General features: G+C 40.5%; 1 protein-coding gene across 1 annotated transcript in view; it reads left to right on the top strand.

Annotated features, from left to right (window-relative positions):
• Positions 1-24,406, top strand: part of pappa2 (pappalysin 2) — a gene marked incomplete at both ends in the record, with an annotated part of 195,099 nt that overhangs the window by 41,141 nt on the left and 129,552 nt on the right. Inside the window, 5 exons of the mRNA XM_084057019.1 lie at positions 1,687-1,835; positions 8,086-8,225; positions 8,357-8,510; positions 18,736-18,931; positions 19,761-19,894. Coding sequence (XP_083913145.1) covers positions 1,687-1,835; positions 8,086-8,225; positions 8,357-8,510; positions 18,736-18,931; positions 19,761-19,894 — 773 coding nt within the window. The remainder of the gene's footprint in view (positions 1-1,686; positions 1,836-8,085; positions 8,226-8,356; positions 8,511-18,735; positions 18,932-19,760; positions 19,895-24,406) is intronic.

Below are 24,406 nucleotides of genomic sequence, written 5' to 3'. Positions count from 1 at the left end.
TAGGTATACTCTTGGTTGCTTGTTTTTACAGGAAATGCACTTAAGACCTCTGGTGATTAGTAGTTTCGTTCCCTACCTATGTTGAATGCACTTATTGTAAGTCGCTTTGGATAAAAGCGTCTGCCAAATGACTGTAATGTAATGTAATGTAATGTAATGTAATGTAATCATAGCTTAGTTTTTAATTCGTTTTTATGTAGTTTTCGTCTGTGAAAAAAGGTAGTCGACCAACATTTTTCGTCATAGTTTTAGTCGACGAAATCAACACTAATACTGACGGTGAGGGAGGAAGGCTCTCTCTCTTGGGAGAAGGTGATGATCTGAACCGACTGTAAAAAAATGTTTTACAGCAGATTCCTTAAGGACACTTTCCGACTAAAGTGTAATTTATTGGACGTGATCAATCAGGGAATGAAGTGTTGGACTGACCTGTTTGTTTTTCTGGAAACGACAGGTGGCTCTAATAATTTGTTCTCTCGGTAGATTCATCTTTTGTTACTCTGTGTTGAACGGAGTAGTTCCGCTACTGGAGGTAATAACTTAGGAATCCGAGGAAAGCACACAGTGTGTGTGAACTACAAACACCTCAGCAGTGCCACTCTACCCCTGAGCCACTGGCCGCCCCAATAAGCTAACAGTACAGATGTGCCATTTAAAAACTTCAAATGTCCTGCCATCGGCAAGACAGTAAATTTTCAGGGGATTCCCAGGGCAATAAGAGGGACAAAGAAGGGCATTTAAAATGCTGAATTATTTTGATGATCACTGCTTTTATGATGCTAATTAATTTGAGCAACTGGTCAAGGACCTCTTCAAGTCACCTTTCGCCTCATAATGAGTCTGACACCTTCTTCAACACACATTCTTTTGTTCTCATGTATATGGATGTCTGTTGAAGGGAAAAACGGGGGTGTGTAGTGACAACTTCTTTTCAGGGGCAAAACAGTGCCTTTTTAAGGGCAGAACAGGGAGGAAAAAATGCTATTTTTTGCCATATTGTAAATATTCATACATACAGTCAGTGGTGGAAAGTAATTAAGTACTGTACATGTAATTAAGTACTCTACTTAATTTAAGTAGAGTTACTTTTTTTTTTTACTTTACTAGAGTATTTCCAATTTGCAATACTTTTACTACTCCACTACATCTCAGAGGCAAATATTGCACTTTTACTCCACTACAATTATTTGAAAACTTTAATACATTACCCACTTCAGCCCCTAAATACATTTCGTCCATTTGAAAATAGCCGATCTTGTCACGGTTTGAGTCAGGGCAGGATTGTAGAACTGGTCGGTTTAACGGGTTTACTAACTCAAAAGGTATTAATACAAGTGAGGGACTGAACTCACGATGTAACTTCACGCAACACAATACAATGAACAAGCAAGGACAGGTTCCAAACACAGGGCTTAAAATAGACGGGGAAATAATAAGACACAGGCAGACACACACACACACACACACACACACACACACACACACACACACACACACACACACACACACACACACACACACACACACACACACACACAACATCTGCTATTTTCAAAAGATGTTTATACATTTGAAAACTTGAAATAGGACATTGTGTATAATGAATAATTTCTACTTTTGGTACTTTAAGTACATGTTGATGCCAATACTTGTGTACTTTTCCTGAAGTCTGTTGTCTCTCCTCAGGGCCTATATGAGCATCAAGGAGTTAAAAGAGGAGTTACAGCTGAGCGGCTCAGACACCTTAAACGTCTTCTTCGCAAACAACTCGGCGCGTGAGGAGCTGGCAGGAGCCGCCACGTGGCCCTGGGCCAAGGAGGCCCTCAGTCACCAGGGTGAGTGTGTTCATGTGTGGCCCCTGGGCCAAAGAGGCCCTCAGCCAATAGGGTGAGTGTGTTCATGTGTGGCCCCTGGGCCAAAGAGGCCCTCAGGCACCGGCATTACCACCTTGGTAGAGGTTTGGGTTGTGTAGTTACCTTGCCATGAGGTAACTCCAAAGGTGGACAAGAAACCAAGCATAGAGAAGGGTTTGAGTGGCTTAATGCCAAGACACTATAACAGGGGTCTTCAACAGGGGGTCCGGGACCCCTAGGGGGTCCTCAGAGCTACTATAGCGGGTCCGCCAAATCCGAAAATAGCAGATCTACAAGCTCACAACGCCTCGCACTGCGAGGCGTTGTGAGCTTGTAGATCGGCTATTTTTGGCAAAGAGGTATAGGGGTGTAGAGGGAAAAAAGATCATGTGTTTTTTTTTTAATACAATATAGAGGGGGTCCCTGCTTCATCTCTCTTTCAGCTAGGGGGTCCTTGGCATGAAAACGTTGAAGACCCCTGCACTATAATGGTCGATTGGATGTGATGGTCTCTCTCTCTCTCTCTCTCCCCGTCTCCTTTGTCTCTCTTATCTCATCCACCTTAGTGGAGCAGATTGCTGAAACGATCTTTCACTTGGTGATACAAGCACCAAATTTGGCACACAAGTGCTTCAGAACCTACTCTCTCAGAAAAGTACGAGATCCACTTGAAAAAACAATATGGCCGCCATTTTTCAAGATGGCCGCCATTCGAAGTGGTTTTAAATGGTGTTTGAACTATATTTTGATTGAATAATCCTATTTTGATGGTCTATACATCCAAATATATGTTTTTGAGTATGTGAAATCCAATTCTGCATTTACAAAATTTTAATTATTGGATATTATGATGATACAAATGCTGTGCTGTGCTGTGCTGTGCTGTGCTGTGCTGTGCTGTGCTGTGCTGTGCTGTGCTGTGCTGTGCTGTACTATACTGTACTGTGCTGTGCTGTACTGTACGGCACTGTAGGCACTGTACGGCACTGTATTATACTGTACTGCACTGTACGGCACTGTACTGTGCTTTACTGGACTGGACTGGACTGCATTATACTGGACTGTACTGTATTGGACTGTAGTACTGTACTGGACTGTACTGTATTATGCTGGACTGGACTGGACTGCACTTTGGTCATATGGAACCAAACCGTAACAGTTTGGTTCTTCTTTTAGTCCTCACATTTGCAGACACACAACTGTGTACACTTAAGCATGAAGTGGTAGCATTTGCATCGTCCTCGGGATTCAGTCTTTTAGACACATTTTGTCAACTGCTCACAAGTCTGAACAATAGGTGGAGGGATTGTCCAGACCTCTCCATCTTTTTGCCAGCCACAGTTGGCAGGGCTTTCAGTTTGCATTTTGCACACTGTTGCCTGACATGCAGTTTTCTTGCCTTTACCATGAAAAGCTGACACAACTGTCTTTCCACTGGCGTGGAAGGACAGCATGCCACTGGATTTCTCTGGGCCAACAATTACTACCATATCATGAATTGGCAATCACCTAATGGACTGACCCTGGCCAAATTATACCCACATAATTTCTAAGCCTGCACTGACTGCAACAACAAGAATATCTGTGTTGCATGCCTCAATCAACACAGACTTCATTTGTTGCTTGGCTGCATGGAGAGCATGTGTGAAGATGCTGGAGTCAGCTTCTTCGTGGTTGCAAGGACTTAAGCCTTCAAGGCTGATGAGTTTGTTTGTCTCCCGCGCTGGCACATCCTGTCAATTCAGGTGCGGCAATCTAACTACAATACTACAACAAACTAAACTTGTAGTTGAGATATATACAGAAAGCTGCGGCTCGTCTGGTGTTCAACCGCCCCAAGTTCTCTCACACAACTATCCTTCTCCGTTCTCTGCACTGGCTCCCCGTAGCGGCTCGCATTCAGTTTAAAACCCTGGTGCTAGCCTATAGGGCAGTGAAAGGAACAGCTCCTTCTTACCTCCGGGTTTTGGTCAATGCCCACACCCCTGCCCGACCACTCCGGTCTGCCACCTCGGGGCGACTGACTCCCTCCCCACTCAACGGTCCTTCTGGTCGATCGACACGGTCACGACTTTTTTCTGTTCTGGCCCCACAGTGGTGGAATGAACTTCCCACTGATGTCAGGACAGCAGAGTCACTGCCCATCTTTCGCCGCAGGCTGAAAACCCACCTCTTCAGGAAACACTACCCTTCCTCTTTGCCTGGCCTACTTGTTGTTAACTAGTTGTAGGAACTATTGTTGTATTGTTGTATTGGATCTATTAGCTCGTGCTCATTTGATTTGGCTATTTTATCTCATGTGTTTATGAAAGTAGATAGCTGATATATTGCACTTTTACCTTAGCGCTAGGTATACTCTTGGTTGCTTGCTTTTACAGGAAATGCTCTTAAGACCTCTGGTGATTAGTAGTTTCGTTCCCTACCTATGTTGAATGCACTTATTGTAAGTCGCTTTGGATAAACGCGTCTGCTAAATGACTGTAATGTAATGTAATGTACAGGGGCTTATTAGCATTTGGGACATTAACGTATACTACAGTACAAACTACAATGAGTACACCACTACAACAGTTAGTAAACTACACCTACAGCTAGTACACTACAAGCCGACACTGAACCCCATGCTGAGTCTCACAGCAGTGATGTCACCAGTGTGCCCGGGTTGTGCTTTGACATCACTCTTATAAAAAATGACAAACCAATAGAGCTTGACCACAGCATTTCAATGAATGATCATGGATGTTTCCCTTCAACTTAATGCAATATCTGTGATCAGACAGCTTCCGAAAATGCTCATTTTGAGTCACGTAATAACCGCCATCTTGAAAACTGGCGGCCATATTGGAATTCAATTGACACTATTGAGTTCTTCCAGTCAGAATACAGTCATTTTGATGTTTGGATCATTAATACATTTGTGTTCATTCAAGTTTTACTTCAAAAAACATTTATTTTGCATTTGATGAGGCGGCCATCTTGAAAACTGGCGGCCATCTTGGATTGTCAGCTGGATCTCGTACTTTTCTTAGATAGTACATCCTGGACATCATTTGTGCCAATTTTGGTGCTTGTATCACCAAGTGAAAGATTCTGATGGAATATTGACTTAATATGCCCCACTATCCGTCTTTTTTTCCACCTTCTCTATTTCGCCGGTCATTTCTCCGTCCTCCGTTCTCCTCATTGTCTGTCTTATACCTTCCTTCCCCCTTGTTCATTGTTCTCTGCACTGGCCATAACCAACGCCTAATGAGGAACCTTAACCCATTACGACCGGGAACACATCTGTGTGTAATTTGTAGATGTGTTTGGCTATTTAAAAAAAAAAAAAAAGATCTACAAGCTCATAGCGCTATGAGCTTGTAGATCTGTGCTATTTTTTAAAAGATTGTGCCAATGTGTGCAAATCTTTGAATATATATATGTTTTTTAAAGCGAACATTTGTAACTCAAATCTTTGCTTCTGGGGGGGGGATTCTACAAATGTCTTCTAGATCAACAACGTATGTTGTTCAGTGGTTCTCAAACTTTTTCACTTCAAGGACCATCCAAAACGATATGTATTTGGCCGGCGCGGACCCCCATCTCAAAATATGTTGTTCCAGGGACCCCCCCAGAAGCAAAGATTTGAGTTAAACATTTTCGCTTTAAAAAAATATATATTCAAAGATTTGCACAAAAAAAAAAAAAAATAGCAGACCTACAAGCTCACAGCTGGTGGAATGAACTCCCCACTGAAGTCAGCACAGCAGAGTCACTGCCCATCTTTCACCGCAGGCTGAAAACCCACCTCTTCAGGAAACACTACCCTTCCTCTTTGTCTGGCCTACTTGTTGCTAACTAGTTGTATGAACTCTTGTTTTAGTTTTGTATTGTTTTATTGGATCTTGTTTAGTCGATACACTTATTTTTTTTAGCTCGTGCTCATTTGATTTTGCTATTTTGTCTCATCTGTTTAAGAAAGTAGGTAGCTGATATATAACACTTTTACCTTAGCGCTAGGTATACTCTTGGTTGCTTGTTTTTTTTGCAGGAAATGCACTTCAGACTTCTGGTGATTAGTAGTTTTCGTTCCCTACCTATGTTGAATACAAGTCGCTTTGGATAAAAGTGTCTGCTAAATGACTGGAATGTAATGTAATGTAATGCAATGTAATGTAATGTTCCCGGTCTTGATGTGTTAATCTTGGACATAAAAGCAGGGAGAGCGTTTAGCAGATTTCCCAGCATATCGCCTCTCTCTCTCTCCGTCAAATCATTAGGTCTCTCTCCCACTGGAAAAGGCCAGTCAGCCCCCAAACAACAACCAAACACAAACAAAGAGCCATGATTGTATGCACGCCAGCTTATTATTATTCATGTATTTCAGCCCCAACTTATTTATTCATTTATTTCCTTGTGTTTTTGGGGTATAGCTCATCAACGTTGATCTGTTTTGTTTTTTTTCCGATCTCTTTTCTGTGCCTATTGTGCTGAGAGGCATCGTGCGGTCGTAAAGGAAACGGTGTGGGTAGAGGTGAGACCGCGTACCAAGCAGTGGTGGGAAAAGTACTCAATTTATTTGACTTAAGTAAAAGTATCAAATTATACCGCAATGTTAGAAATATTCTGTAAAAAGTCCGATTTTTTTATTTTCAAAAGATTTTTATACATTTGAAAACTTGAAATGGGACATTCTGCCTAATGAGTACTTTTACTTTTTGGTACTTTAAGTACATTATGATGCCAATACTTTTGTACGTTTACTCAAGTAACATTTTGAATTCCGGACTTTTACTTGTAACAGAGTATTTTTACATTGCAGTATAGATACGTTTACTCAAGTAACATTTTGAATTCCGGACTTTTACTTGTAACAGAGTATTTCTACGTCGCAGTATTGATACTTTTACTTAAGTGAGAAATGTGAGTACTTTTTTTCCACCGCTGGGTTTCTGCAACGCGTCACACTGTGTTTTAGTAGCAGGGTAATAACAATCAAACCCTCAGTTAACCCAACGTCTCAGATCCCGTTTCCCATAAATCTCATGTGAGAGAACGTGTGCATATGGTTATCTGGTTATCACGTTATATACATTAGAGGGACGTGGATATTGTTTCCCATGAACATGCTGTGTTTTGTCTTCATGTAGGTTCTAGTTTGTTTCTAATTACCTATAAATGTCACATTATTTAGGCTTTTTTTTTTTACTACAGAGGTCTGTTTCTCTTTTGTAGAAATACCAGCATGCTATTATGGCTGAGTGCTAATGTGTTTGAGTGCTCGCTGCGTTTAGCTAGTAAAGACACATTTGTTTTAATGTATGAACACAGTATTAATGTATGAACTGGCAGCTTGAATGTTGACTCTTTGCATGCTTTGGTTCTGGTTGGCTTGACTTCATGGGCTAAATGCAAAAGGGAACAAGAAAGGGCCTGCATGAAACCATCCACCTCCATCGGTTCTCAAAGTGCAGTCCGGGGTCCCCCAGGGGTCCTTTGGGTTGGTTCCAGGGGGTCCTCAGCTAAAATGGCGAACAGTTTAAACACACACTCAAGAGACTATTTTTATTTTTGTCTATTGAACATACTAGCTGTGAGCTTTAAAATGTACTATTCTCAAAAAATAATTGAAGAATCTTTACAAATCCTCTCTTATGGGGATCCAAGGCACCAGATCTTTTTCAAATGGTTCTCATGGTCAAATGCTTAGTACAGTGGTGGAAAAAATACTCTGTTACAAGTAAAAGTCCGGAAAGTATTTGTATCAAAATACAGTACCGGAAGGAAAAGTACTCAATATGCAGAATGTTTCACAAGTTTTCAAATGTAAAAAATGCATAAAAATCGTTTGAAAAATGATTTGAAAAATGATTTGAAAAATCTACTTGTAGATCTGCTATTTTCAAATGGCCGAAATGTACATAGGGCTGAAGTGGTTAATGTATGTTATGTAATAATAATCAAAATCTACAAAGTAACTAGTAACTAAAGTAGTAGAAGTAAAAGTATGGGAAATTGGAAACACTGTAGTAAATAAAAAAAAAACGTCAGAATTGAGTAAATGTACTTACACTAGTTACTTTACACCACTGTCTACTCCGCCATTCTATCCTGGTGGAAGTGATGATAACAGATATGAACATAGAACATTATAGTTTTTTATTAAAGTGAGATGAATGTATAGGCTATATATATACTGTACTGTATATATGTTTTCTTTTTAATGCCTTCTTGCTACTGTCTGTCTCAGGTGGGATGGTCCTCAACCCCTCCTACTTTGGTACGGCCGGGCACAACAACACCATGATCCATGAGATGGGTCACATCTTTGGACTGTACCATGTCTTCAAGGGGGTGAGCGAGCGGGACTCCTGTGACGACCCGTGTCAGGTAGGAGAGAGCAGGCATCTCAACGGTGTATAATATATTATTATTGTGTAAAAAAAATACGTTTTGTTGTTTTCTAAATCCTAACAGTATGTTGCTGTTAAGTGATTTGTTGTTGTCATTCCTGGCGGCAGGAGACCGTCCCGTCCCTGGAGACAGGAGACCTGTGTGCCGACACGGCCCCCACACCCAAGTCTAAGGCCTGTCACGACCCCGGGCCTGTCAACGACACCTGTGGCCTCACCAACTACCAGGGCACGCCTTACAACAACTATATGAGTTATACAGGTATTATTACTACAACTATATGAGTTATACAGGTATTATTACTACAACTATATGAGTTATACAGGTATTATTACTACAACTATATGAGTTATACAGGTATTATTACTACAACTATATGAGTTATACAGGTATTATTACTACAACTATATGAGTTATACAGGTATTATTACTACAACTATATGAGTTATACAGGTATTATTACTACAACTATATGAGTTATACAGGTATTATTACTACAACTATATGAGTTATACAGGTATTATTACTACAACTATATGAGTTATACAGGTATTATTACAACTATATGACTTATACAGGTATTATAATGAGTTATACAGGTATTATTACTACAAATATATGAGTTATACAGGTATTATTACTACAACTATATGAGTTATACAGGTATTACTACAACTATATGAGTTATACAGGTATTATTACTACAACTATATGAGTTATACAGGTATTATTACTACAACTATATGAGTTATACAGGTATTATTACTACAACTATATGAGTTATACAGGTATTATTACTACAACTATATGAGCTATACAGGTATTATTACAACTATATGAGTTATACAGGTATTATTACAACTATATGAGTTATACAGGTATTATTACAACTATATGAGTTATACAGGTATTATTACTACAACTATATGAGTTATACAGGTATTATTACTACAACTATATGAGTTATACAGGTATTATTACTACAACTATATGAGTTATACAGGTATTATTACAACTATATGACTTATACAGGTATTATAATGAGTTATACAGGTATTATTACTACAAATATATGAGTTATACAGGTATTATTACTACAACTATATGAGTTATACAGGTATTACTACAACTATATGAGTTATACAGGTATTATTACTACAACTATATGAGTTATACAGGTATTATTACTACAACTATATGAGTTATACAGGTATTATTACTACAACTATATGAGTTATACAGGTATTATTACTACAACTATATGAGCTATACAGGTATTATTACAACTATATGAGTTATACAGGTATTATTACAACTATATGAGTTATACAGGTATTATTACAACTATATGAGTTATACAGGTATTATTACTACAACTATATGAGTTATACAGGTATTATTACAACTATATGAGTTATACAGGTATTATTACAACTATATGAGTTATACAGGTATTATTACTACAACTATATGAGTTATACAGGTATTATTACAACTATATGAGTTATACAGGTATTATTACAACTATATGAGTTATACAGGTATTATTACTACAACTATATGAGTTATACAGGTATTATTACTACAACTATATGAGTTATACAGGTATTATTACAACTATATGAGTTATACAGGTATTATTACTACAACTATATGAGTTATACAGGTATTATTACTACAACTATATGAGTTATACAGGTATTATTACTACAACTATATGAGTTATACAGGTATTATTACTACAACTATATGAGTTATACAGGTATTATTACTACAACTATATGAGTTATACAGGTATTATTACTACAACTATATGAGTTATACAGGTATTATTATTACAACTATATGAGTTATACAGGTATTATTACTACAACTATATGAGTTATACAGGTATTATTACAACTATATGAGTTATACAGGTATTATTACTACTATATGAGTTATACAGGTATTACTACAACTATATGAGTTATACAGGTATTATTACAACTATATGAGTTATACAGGTATTATTACTACTATATGAGTTATACGGGTATTATTACAACTATATGAGTTATACAGGTATTATTACAACTATATGAGTTATACAGGTATTATTACAACTATATGAGTTATACAGGTATTATTACAACTATATGAGTTATACAGGTATTATTACTACTATATGAGTTATACAGGTATTATTACTACAACTATATGAGTTATACAGGTATTATTACAACTATATGAGTTATACAGGTATTATTACAACTATATGAGTTATACAGGTATTATTACAACTATATGAGTTATACAGGTATTATTACTACTATATGAGTTATACAGGTATTATTACTACAACTATATGAGTTATACAGGTATTATTACAACTATATGAGTTATACAGGTATTATTACAACTATATGAGTTATACAGGTATTATTACAACTATATGAGTTATACAGGTATTATTACTACTATATGAGTTATACAGGTATTATTACTACAACTATATGAGTTATACAGGTATTATTACAACTATATGAGTTATACAGGTATTATTACAACTATATGAGTTATACAGGTATTATTACAACTATATGAGTTATACAGGTATTATTACTACTATATGAGTTATACAGGTATTACTACAACTATATGAGTTATACAGGTATTATTACAACTATATGAGTTATACAGGTATTATTACTACTATATGAGTTATACAGGTATTATTACAACTATATGAGTTATACAGGTATTATTACAACTATATGAGTTATACAGGTATTATTACAACTATATGAGTTATACAGGTATTATTACAACTATATGAGTTATACAGGTATTATTACAACTATATGAGTTATACAGGTATTATTACAACTATATGAGTTATACAGGTATTATTACTACTATATGAGTTATACAGGTATTACTACAACTATATGAGTTATACAGGTATTATTACTACTATATGAGTTATACAGGTATTATTACTACTATATGAGTTATACAGGTATTACTACAACTATATGAGTTATACAGGTATTATTACTACTATATGAGTTATACAGGTATTATTACAACTATATGAGTTATACAGGTATTATTACAACTATATGAGTTATACAGGTATTATTACTACAACTATATGAGTTATACAGGTATTATTACAACTATATGAGTTATACAGGTATTATTACTACTATATGAGTTATACAGGTATTATTACAACTATATGAGTTATACAGGTATTATTACTACTATATGAGTTATACAGGTATTATTACTACAACTATATGAGTTATACAGGTATTATTACAACTATATGAGTTATACAGGTATTATTACTACAACTATATGAGTTATACAGGTATTATTACTACAAATATATGAGTTATACAGGTATTATTACAACTATATGAGTTATACAGGTATTATTACTACAAATATATGAGTTATACAGGTATTATTACTACAAATATATGAGTTATACAGGTATTATTACTACAAATATATGAGTTATACAGGTATTATTACAACTATATGAGTTATACAGGTATTATTACTACAAATATATGAGTTATACAGGTATTACAACACTCAAAATACTGCACAAAACACTATTGCAAAATATTCATGTTTCCATGCACATTCCAATCAAATGATTGTGTTTTATGTAACGTTGAGCTTAATTGAGCGGGGGTCCCTGCACAGGGCTCTGTACTTGAACAGCTTCATTTTTTCCCTCCTCCATCTCATCTCATCTCTCAACACGTTGTGATGTTCACTGGATGTTGGCTCCAGAATAGGGACACTATGGGTTCATGTGGTTAAAGTATAATGGACAGTGGACGACATCTCCCCAACATGTAGAGAACATTTCATGAACCCTCGGGGACCTCGGGGGCCCGCGGGGCCAAATCATTTATGCTGTAAAACGCCAAGCGGACACCCATAATTATTTTAGTGAGGAAAAGCAACCAGTGTCCCCCCGCCCCCCCGATTTCTATGACTGTTGGCTCTGCTCCGTAGAGATGTGAGGTTTCTTATTGGACACTGACAATACCAGAGGTGGAAAGTAACTAAGTACATTTACTCAAGTACTGTACTTAAGTACACTTTTGAGGTACTTTTACTTTACTGGAGTATTTCCAATTATCTATACTTTTACTTTCTACATCTCAGAGGCAAATATTGTACTTTTACTCCACTACAATTATTTGAAAACATTGCAGATACAAATTATTATATTATAAAACATAAATTAACCACTTTATATACCTAGGCTATTTGAACATAGCCGATCTACAAGCTCACAACAATGTCACATTGCGATGTCGCTTGTAGATCTGCTATTTTCAAACATTTTAGTACTTTTACTTTTGGTACTTTTAAGTACATGTTGATACCAATACTTTTGTACTTTTACTCAAGTATATTTTTAATTCTGGACTTTTTTACTTGTAACAGAGTATTCCTATATTGCAGTATTGGTACTTTTACTTAAGTAAATAATTTGAATACTTTTTTTCCACCACTGGTGACAATATAGCGGATCTGGAATGGACATTTTAGTTGTTGGTTTTCTGGGTAATAAGAAGCAGGGTTTCATATCGGTTGAGGAGCGACTGAATGATGATGAAGACATTAGATGTGAAGACAGGGCCTTGGGAGGAGAAGTCTCTACTTCCTCTCCCTCTAAACGAGGGACAGATGTGAGCGATGTCAACAAATCTGATTTATTTTAGGGACATGGACGATGTGATTTAGAGCTTTTAACCCATCCAGACCGGGAACGCATCTGTGTGTCATTTTCAAGATTTCTTTGGCTATTTAAAAAAAAATAGCAGATCTACAAGCTCATAGCGCGGCACCGAGTGCCGCGCTATGAGCTTGCAGATCTGCTATTTTTTTTGAAAAATCGTGAAGATTTGTCCGAATCTTTCTCATCGTCTTCTAAATCCTAACAGTTTTTCTGAAACATCTTATGTTGCTATACTCAGCGGTTCTCAAACTTTTTCATGTCAAGGACCCCCACAATTATCTGTATTTGGCCGTGGACCCCCACCTCAAAACATGTCGTTCCAGGGACCCCCCCCCCCCAGAAGCAAAGATTTCAGTTACAAATGTCGCTTTAAAAAATAAATATAGGTATATTCAAAGATTTACAAAAATGTTCACACTTTTTCAAAAGAATAGCAGATCTACAAGCTCATAGCGTGCCGCGCTATGAGCTTGTAGATCTGTTATTTTTGAATAGCCAAATAAAACTTAAAATGACTGAAGACGATGCTTACCCGGTCTTAAAGAGTTAACGTGAAGACATGCATGCAGACGAGTTGGCCCTGTTACCGTAAGGCAGACAACGAGGCACATTTACTATTGGATGTGATAAAAAAAAACAATGATAGATTGTAACGTTCAGATGGTGCTGCCAACGTTTCTTTGTTTAAAAATGTGTTTAACAGCAAAAATAATGATTAGTTGTGCTTACGATATATAGTATATATGCTACTATAATAATAATAATAATAATAATATATGCTATTATTATTGACCCACCGAAACCGGGTACGCATGCATCTGTGTAACCATTTTAACCATTCTTTTATATGTTGGCTATTCAAACATAGCAGACATACAAGCTCATAGCGTAGCACCGATATGAGCTTGTAGATCTGCTATTTTATTTAAATCGTGATTTTGTTTTTGTAAATATTTGAATATATATATGTTTTTTAAAGCGAACATATTTTTAACTCAAATCTTTGCCTCTGGTGGGGGGTCCCTGGAACGAAATATTTTCAGATGGAGGTCCGCGGGCCGAATACATATCATGTTGGGTGGTCCCAAGTTTTTGCAAAAAAATAATTATGATTTAGAAGACATTTGTAGAATCCCCCAGAAGCAAACGTTTGAGTAAAATTGTTTCGCTTAAAAAAATTATACATTTAAAGATTTGCACAGCGCTATGAACCTTTATATCTGCTATTTTTGAATAATAATAATAATAATAATAATAATGTGTTATGGGCAGCTTTTTGGTGACATACAATGGTTGAAAGCAGAGCTATGAGGGATGTGCTGCCCACACATTAAGTCAGCAAAACAAACGTTTCTTTTTCCGTTCATCAACATAGTTTAGATTACGTTTCTGCACTAGGTGACAATACCATGATGAATCACTTAACAGAACAGGTTAAATTATATAGTGTTTATTGAAAGTTTGACAGAAAAAGGCTGCTGCCTGGGGGTACATGATAGTACATTTAGTCAACCTTTGTTATTGTCAAGTTGCTTTATCAGGAGTTATTTAATTTGCATTTAATTAACATCTAGGGTGCGTTCGGAAATATGATATAGCACTGAGCACACTCTCTCTAGGTCGTCCTCAGACGAGCCCTCCATCGTTGCTTCCAGTCATCCCGGTTCTCCATACATCCGGCCAGCTCGTCTGTGCTTTGCGCTCCTGCGTCTTTCTTGAGTACATCCACATATGTTAGTGCGGGACGTCCTCGAGACCGGTGCCCATGTGTTGGTTCCCACAGGACCAGTTTGCTGGCTGGCAGCTCCTGGTGTCTTTGGCAGTGTCCTGCTAGTCTCATTCTCCTGGCAGCTACTTTATCGCTCACCCTTGGTATTCCCTCATATAGGGTCTTGTTGGTGACATGTACATTCCTGTCGATGTTAAGTACTGCACGCAACATTCTGGTGTAGCACCCGTCCAGAGACTTCTGTAGGGTTGGCTTCAGGGTCCAGCATTCACTGCCATACAGGAGAACAGACTCTACCGTTGCAAAGAAGAAGCTGAGTTTGATTTGTCGGGGGAGGATGGAGTTCCATACACTAGTCATGCCATTCAGGGCCTTCCATGCAAGTGCCTTCCTCACTTTAAGATCTTGCTCGGTGGAGTTGACCCATGAGCCCAGGTACTTGAAGTCATTCACTTCCTTCAGCACGGTGCCTCCTGCTGTTGTCAGGGGTGGGTGTTCCGGTAAGTTATAGGTGATAACCTCGGTTTTCTTGGCATTTATTCCAAGGCCAACCTTGGAACACTCTAGCTCCACTCTGTTTAGAAGTTCCTGTGCTTGTTCCACACTGTCGGAGAGCAGGCCGATGTCGTCCGCATAGTCCAGGTCTGTCAAGACCACTGTGGGGTGTCGTCTTGACCTCCTTGGAGTTAATGTGAATCCAAGATCCTGCTCTCGTCCGCTGATGGCCTTCCTGAGCGCATAATCCAGGACTATGATGAAGAGAAAGGGGGCTAGGGTGTCCCCTTGCATTACACCAGCCAGGATGTCAAACTCCTCACTGTTGCCATCTGGGGTCACCACCTTGGCCTTTGTTCCTGCATACATGGTCTCTATAGCCCGGAGAAGGTTGGGAGGTACACCATAAGCCTCAAGGATCTTCACCATTGTGCCTCTATGGATTGAATCAAACGCCTTTTTGAAATCGATGAAGCACAGTACTGCTGCCAGGTTATCCCTTTTCACCTCCTCAATCATTCGCCTCAATGCCAAGATCTGGGCTACGGTTGTTCTCCCCTCCCGAAAGCCATTTTGGTTTTCCCTCAGGTGAGGGTCGATGGCAGGCCGTATCCTGTTCAGTATTATTCGATTGAAGACCTTTGCAGTGATACATGTCAGGCTGATGCCTCGGTAGTTGTCTGGCCTTGAGAGGTCTCCGGCTTTGGGCACCGGGATGATGTTGGAGAGAGACCACGTTTCAGGCTGCTTGTTATGCAGTAGAGCAAGGTTGCAAAACTCTAGTATGAGGTCATCGAGATCACAGTTCTTTAAGACCTCTGGGGGTATGCCATCCGGCCCAGCACTTTTTCCCTCTCTCACTGTGGATTTCGCTCTGGCAAGCTCACTGGCTGTGAAGGGACCATCGTTGATGTTCAGGTGCTTGAGGAAGACTTGTATATTTTCCTCTGCTCTGCCTGCCGATGTGCCTAGCAGTCTTTGGAAGTGGCTGAACCAAGTCGCCACCCTCTCCTCTGGACTGTGTCCCTCCACCTGTCCCTCCTTAGACCTCTTCCGCCCAGTCATCTCATTGATAACCCTCCAGGCCTCCCCATACTGCTTTTCGCCTTGTGCTGCCTGCACTTTTCGCACACTCTCCATCAGTTCCTCCCCTTTGATGGTGTCATACGTACTGAACAGAAACTGTTTGGCTTCATTCAGTAACCCACGTCTCTCCACAGTTGGTTCACGCTCAAAGTTGAGGTGTGCATCCTCCACCCTACACCGTGCTGCTACGACCTCCGGATGTTTGGACCGCAGGGAGGTTCTAGCTCTGTCCAGCACAGGCACACACAGCCTGGTCGCCTCCTCATTCGCAGCAACGAATCTCCTGTATTCGGTGCTGGGATCCGCTCCCTTGTCCAGCTGCCAAAAGGGTTTCCTAACCTCCTCCGTGTACCTGGTTTGAAGGCCAGGATCGGTTCTGAATGCCTTCCAGTCGTGCCGGATCTTGGGGCTAGGCTTGATCCGGTCATCAGTGTGTACTCTTCTGTGTTCCTGGATTCCCAGGATCTCCAGCCCCCTTTCCTCGGCACAGTGTGCTAGCTCCACCAATCTAGCTTCTTCTCTCACGGTACATGCGTTAGGGTCCCATTAGAAATGGTCTCCGACAGCGCATGAGTGCATTGGATGGGGTGCTGTGATCGGACAGGACCCTCCCTTGCGGGTTTGGGGTCCTGTCGTCATGTTGTCCCCCGGGAGGAGGACCAACACCACCATCCGCTGCAATGTTCCTGCGGACTCCCGCCGCTGGAAGTATAGGATTTGGGATGATTTTGTTCTTCATGGTTGGCTTTACAATGCTGATTAAGGACTGTGGGGCGCAACTCCTCGCAGTCCTGGTTTTAGTTCAGAGTGTCCTTCTCCTAGGTGGGTTGCCTGCCATGGCTATGAGCCCCACCTGCCCATGCTATTTACCCATAGCTGGGACAGTGGTTGGCAAAGTGCCAGGGCGTGTCCACACACCGGCGGGCCTGCGCACCTCACCTCTGGGGCCCACTGCTGCTCCGAGATCCCCTCCAGTTTAGTTCAGTGTCCGCAAGGACACCTATCCAGGTGTGGCCACTCGGAGGCACTGCAGGAGTCTTGGTGGTGGGGAGGCTGTGTACCGGCATGAGGAGGCTTACGCTCTCCGCTCCTCTCACCCCCCGCAAGGAGGGCTAGCCGGCGACAGTAGCTGAAAGCAGAGAGTAGCAAGCAGGAGCAACATGCAACATGCACTAACTACAAGCACTTCTACGCAATACTACTGTACTGACGCATCCACGCACCCTGTGTGCAAGCACACGCACACCCAAACACTGGCCGATGCAAACTAATAAGCTAGTACGCTCCCGCTGCGCATTTCCCAACGCACCCCTAGTTCTCTTTGAGTTATCAGTTCTATGGTTGCTGGTGTTGATTGGCTGATTGGTTGCTGGTGTTGATTGGTTGGCCAAGGAAAGCTGGGATTGGCTGCTTCAGATCTGCTTGTTAGGAGCCAGAGCCTTGTATTAGACCAGGGGTCTTCAACGTTTTCAGGCCAAGGACCCTCTAGCTGAGAGAGAGATGAAGCAGGGACCCCCTCTTGTATAAAATTGTGTTTCAGATAAACTTTTGCTGCTCTTTTTTCCCTCTACACACCTATATCTCTTTGATCTACAAGCTCACAACGCCTCGCGCTGTGAGGCGTTGTGAGCTTGTAGATCGCCTATTTTTGGCTAAAGTTCTCCTCAGAAAAGGGATGCTAGGGCTCAAGTGGTTAAGGTAAAAAAAAAAAATCATATCACACAAAGATTTGGCGGACCCCCTGTATTAACTCTGAGGGCGGCCATAGCCGAGTGGTTAGTGAACCCGCCTAGGGAGCCAGAGGCCCTGGTTGCCGCAGGTTCGATTCCCGGCCAGGACAGCATATGTGTCGCTGAGCAAGACTCTTAACCCCTAATTGCTCACAGGTTCTCATTGGAAACAAGACCGCAAGGACTTTCATGAACGACCTGTTAAAAGGAATTATCCTTTATCCTTATAGTGAACGGAGGTTATACAACTCTCCTTATATGTCTCTGTTAGGAGCTGTGTGAAGCTGATCACTCACTATATTCCCCCTCTCATTTAGATTAGGTCAGTCATGCTGTTCAGTTCGCTTCTGTTTGAGTTGTTTTGGGCCGTTGGAATGTTTGTCATTTTGTTAAAACATTTTTGATAATCTAAAAAAGAAACATGATTTTAAAGAAATACTCAAATGCGGTACTCGGGTCTCCATGTTCCTCTCTTGCCTACCAAACTACCAAACTACCAGACTACCAAACTACCAAACTACCAAACTACCAAACTCTGTCCCTGACAAGGGAAATTCAAATGCAAGTGTTTCAAATTTGAAAGTCGGTTACCCGTGCACTTGCACACACACACACACACACACACACACACACACACACACACACACACACACACACACTCTGACCTCTTTTCCCTCTTGTTACTCCTCTCAGACGACAACTGCACCAACCACTTCACGCCCAACCAGGTGGCCCGCATGCACTGCTACCTGGACCTGGTCTACCAGGATTGGCTGAAGGAGGACATCCAGCCCGCCCCCGTCCCCCTGGCCCCCATGGTGATTGGCCACAGCTCCGACTCCGTGTCCATCTATTGGCTGCCACCTATGAGGGGGCCGCTCTACCAAGGGTATATACACCGAAGGCACCATGCACCACCTCTTTAATGGCAGCCAGGCACGTGCACACATAGACATGAAAGGGGGCTCGAGCCCCCCTGCCCTTTTACCCGTTGTTAAAAAAGTGCCCTCACCAGACTAGAACAAAAACAATTATCTATTACCCCACAAAAATATATTTCAACTGCCCCTATAGCGGCCTAACGGTAAGGCCGACGGAAATGTCAGTGGATGTGTTGGATGCAGCTCAAACTGAACTTTACTCAGGTATCTAGTTCGTCGCCGCACGACCTTCCTAGCCCGTGTTATTAAAGAAAGACGGGCGACAATGGCCAAAACTCAATCGAAAATTGGCGATCGAAAACAGGCGAAAGTGGTCGCTTTCAAGACGTTTTGGCCATCTGCTCAGTTCAAAGCTTGTTGGATGCGTGACTTTGAGGACATTAAGCTCTCAATGACTATTTGGGTTTTTTTCTGGCCTAAAAGTATATGGTAATTGTTCGGTGCCCTTTTGGAAATTCCAGCCGACATAGCTTTCTCTCCAAATCCCTCTGCACGTCCCTGATGGCAGCCATTGTGTTGTGTTTGTCCTCTGCCTTTCCACAGGTCCTCACTGTGTTGTGTTTGTCCTCTTCCTCTCCACAGGTCCTCACTGTGTTGTGTTTGTCCTGTGCCTCTCCACAAGTCCTCACTGTGTTGTGTTTGTCCTCTTCCTCTCCACAGGTCCTCATTGTGTTGTGTTTGTCCTCTTCCTCTCCACAGGTCCTCATTGTGTTGTGTTTGTCCTCTGCCTTTCCACAGGTCCTCACTGTGTTGTGTTTGTCCTCTGCCTTTCCACAGGTCCTCGCTCCAGGCGTCCGGTGTGAGCTGCGGTGACTGTGAGGCAGACGGAGTGTTTCACCAATACGCCACTGAGGCCACCTCCCCCCGCATCTGTGACACCTCAGGCTACTGGACGCCCGAGGAGGCCATCGGTCAGTACAGCTATAACACAATGCAACCCCACTCCCCCCCCCAAAAAAAAACAAACAAACAAAACAACAACAACAGTGGTGTAAAGTAACTGAGTACATTTACTCAAGTACTGTACTTATGTATAATTTTGAGTTATTTTTTTTACTTTACTAATTTTTAGTACTTTTACTTCTGCTCCACACATCTCAGAGGCAAATATTGTATTTTTTACTCCACTACAATTATTTGGAAACTTAATTACTAGTTACTTTTTAGATTTCTATTAAAACATACATTAACCACTTATAGCCCTATATACAGCAGCCCTATATACTGTACATTTCGGCCATTTGAAAATAACCGATCTACAAGCTCACAATGCGTCGCGATGCGATCTGCTATTTTCAAAAGATTTGTATACATTTTATACATTTGAAAACTTGTGAAATGGTTAGGTTACCTTCTGCATAATGAGTACTTTTACTTTTGGTACTTGAAGTACATTTTTATACCAGCACTTTTGTACTTTTACTCAAGTCAATTTTAAATTCCGGACTTTTACTTGTAACAGAGTACTTCTTTCTACATTTCTTTCTTCATTCTATATTGATGCTTTTACTTAAGTAAAACAATTGATTGTTTTTTCCACCACTGCCAAAAACACACAAACATAGTGCATGTGTGTATGGCTGTTTGTCTGTTTCTCTCGTCTTAACTCAGTGGTTCTCAACCTATGGGTCGGGACCCAATTTTTTTGGGGGGTCCCCAGATGATTAGCTTAATGTCCAACATTGTTTTCTCACTCAACAGTACATACAGTATAAGTGAATACAGAGTATCTGCACAAACAATAATAAATAAGACCATTGCTGCGTCAAAAGTAATCGACAAACTATACTACGAAAAATGGTTAAACATCGGTCAAATGATCAAATATTAGTGGCAAGAATTGTGAAAACAGCAGATCTACAAGCATGTAGATCTGCTATTTTCACAATGAAACAGAGTCAAACTAAATGCAATGCCGATCAACTCCTAAATTCCAAGTGCTTGTCAGACTGGGGGGTCCACAGTTCAAATATGATTATTTTATGACGTCCTTAGTTCAAATATTTATTGTAAGAAACAGCCTTGTTCCGTGACATAAACGCATATACTTATTTTGATAAGCCAAACGGGATCCCAAATCAGCTGCCAGGGAATTTAGTGAATTCACACACTTTCTTTGTGATACGGCAAAATGATCGTACATTGGGGTGTTTTTTGGCATTATTGACCATACAGAGGGTAACATTTTAGGACAAATACGATCGTTATGGTATATCTGGTAACTTTCTTTTTTTTTCTTTTGTGTCCTGAATCCATTCTTAAACACTTGAAAATGCAAGGGGTCAGTTTGTTCAAATTCTACCCCCACACACACACACACACACACACACACACACACACACACACGCACACGCACGCACACGCACACGCACACGCACGCACACACACACACACACACACACACACGCACACACACACACACACACACACACACACACACACACACACACACACACACACACACACACACACACACACACACACACACACACACACACATGTTCCCCCTGTCTGTGATTCTAAGGTGCGTGCAACGCTAAGGACTCCTGGAAGAGGAAAAAGCAGAAAATCATTAAATGATAATTGCCCTCAGCTATACAGACCACCCCCCCCCCTCTCTCTCTCTCTCTCTCTCTCTCTCTCTCTCTCTCTCTTGTTTTGACCATGGAGTGAGAACAGGGGTTGCTTGGCTGCACGTCAACTCTGGGTAACGTTATGTTGGGCCATATCCAAGCCAAGCCAAACCTCTGTCATATAAAAAAAAAAGAAGTATCCTGTAGCACTACTTTGAAACTTTATGCTTCATGTAAGCAGATGGTCCTTGTTATTTCAATCATGGCTGAAGGAAAAGCCCAGAGTCTCTCTCTCTCTCTCTTCTCTCTTCTCTCCTCTCTCTCTCTCTCTCTCTCTTCTCTCTCTCTCTCTCTCTCTCTTCTTCTGACATGATGTGTAGTCAGTGTGAGGGGGGGGGGGGGGGGGGGGGTGGGGACAGGAAATAAAAGAGAGACAACCACGTAGGGCTGTGAATCGTCTGCTATCTCACAATTCGATTCAGATTCTTGGGGTCTTGATTCAGATTTTTTACGATGTTTTCAAAACAAACGATTCTCGATTCAAAACTGTTTTGTTTTTTTCGATTTAAAACGATTCGCGATCCAAAAACATTTTTTGTCTGATTTAAAAACATTTTTTTGTCTGATTCAAAAACATTCTTTTCCCCTATTCAGCCCAGAACTTGCCACTTCTCAAAAATGTGTATCCAAATGTACTTAAAGCACCAAAAGTACTAAAATGTAGATCTACAAGCTCACAACCTGTTGTAATGCGACACGTTGTGAGCATTGTATATCTGCTATTTTTCAAATAGCCAATGTATAAAATAGGGCTAAAGTGGTTAATGTATGTGTGTTATAAATATAATAATTGCAAAGCAACTAGTAACTCAACTTTTCAAATAATAGTAGTGGAGTAAAAGTACAATATTTGCCTCTTGAGATGTAGTGAGTAGAAGTAAAAGTATTGAAAATGTGGAAATACTCCAGTACAGTAAAAATAATACCGTCAAAATTGTACTCAAGTGTAACTAATGTACTTAGTTACTTTACACCACGGGGGGGGGGAAGAGAGAGAAGAGAGAGAGAGAGAGAGAGAGAGAGAGAGAGAGAGAAGAGAGAGAGAGAGAGAGAGAGAGAGAGAGAGAGAGAGAGAGAGAGAGAGAGAGAGAGAGAGAGAGAGAGAGAGAGAGAGAGAGAGAGAGATGAGAGAGAGAGAGAGGAGAGAGAGAGAGAGAGAGAGAGAGACAACACAACAAATCCGCATCCCCTCTTTCGGTGAAACTCTGCCCAAATATGTGGAAATCCTGCGTTGGAATTTATGCTTTTCAAAACATCATGGAGAGAGAGAAGGGAGAGGGAGAGAGAGAGAGGAGAGAGAGAGAGAGAAGAGAGAGAAGGAGAGAGAAGAAGAAGAACAGGAGGGATTACGGCTCACGCGCTCTTTCGCTGCTGGACCATAATGATGATAAAGAGTCAATTACAGTCTTACTCTAACCCGTTGTGACCGGCAAAGCTTCTGTGTGTCATGTTTAGATGTTAAGCTCTATTTATAATACAGCACAATGTGTTGGGCTGTATTAAAAACAATAGCAGATATATTATAAACTTCATAGATATATGAGCCTGTAAGATCTGCAATTTATTTGAAAAAATCGTGAAAAATGTGTGCAAATCTTATTTTCTTATTTAAAGCGAAACATTTAGTAAACAAGTTTAATCCTGTTCAATCCGTGTCATTTTTAAGAATTTCTTTGGGCTATTAAAAGAAATAGCAGACCTACAAGCTTGTAGATCTGCTATTTTTTGCTATTTCTTTGAAAAATTGTGGAAAGTTTGTGCAAATCTTCGAATATATATATATATATATATATTTTTAAAGCGAACATTTTTAAACTCAAAATCTTTTCTTCTGGCATTCCTGGAACAACATATTTGGAGACGGTGGGGGGGGGGGGGGGTCCGCCGCGGCCAAATACATAACATTTTGGGGGTCTTTGACATGGAAAAGGGTTGGAGAAGACATTGTAGTAGGTCTTAGTGAGCTAAACAGTGGGATCCACAGAGCTGAGGAGACAGACAGTCTAGCTGGCTCGCTGCTCCTTCTTCCCACTTCTGAACGGCGATGATGCGCGGGGTCACTTTCTCAGCCAGGCGGGGGGTGACGGGGGGGGGGCCCGTCCGTCCCCCCATCGGGCCCCCGGCGGGATGATGGGATTTGTAACAAATTGGAGACAATATTCATGGTGGATGGATATCCCACGCACCAAGCATAACCAAGTACAATGGTGGAGAAAAAAATACCGTTGGCTGTAGTTTGGCGGGACTGGATTTTGACCGCCCCGCCCACGTTTACTTCAGAATGTGGCTTGTGTGCTTGTTTGGTCGTGGGGCCTCTTCTGTTTAAAAAAAATAATAATGTTTTAACCCATTAAGACCGGAAACGCAACTGTGTCATTTTTCATTTCTCTGGGCTATTCAAAATACCAGATCTACAAGCTCATAGTGCGGCTAAAATGTGTGCAAATCTTTGAATATATATACATTTATTTTTAAAAGTGAACATTTGTAACTCAAATCTTTACCTCTGGGGGATTCTACAAATGTCTTCTAAATCTCTAACCTTTTTTTTTTCTTCTTTTTTTTTTTTACTTATGTTGCTATAATATCAGTGTTGCTTAAACCCTTGCTTAAAGGACCACCCAAAATGATATGCATTTGGCCGCGGACCCCCATCTTAAAATACTTTGTTTCAGGGACCCCCAGAAGCAAAGATTTGAGTTAAAATGTTTGCTTTAAAAATATTCAAAGATTTGCAAACATTTTCACGATTTTTTCTAAAACAGCAGATCTACGAGCTCACTCGGTGCC

This window comes from Gymnoscopelus microlampas, assembly GCF_963454915.1.
Source record: "Gymnoscopelus microlampas genome assembly, chromosome: 5".
Lineage (NCBI taxonomy): Eukaryota > Metazoa > Chordata > Actinopteri > Myctophiformes > Myctophidae > Gymnoscopelus > Gymnoscopelus microlampas.
The sequence above is the reverse complement of the archived record's forward strand: the minus strand, read 5'-3'. Positions and strand labels throughout refer to the sequence as shown.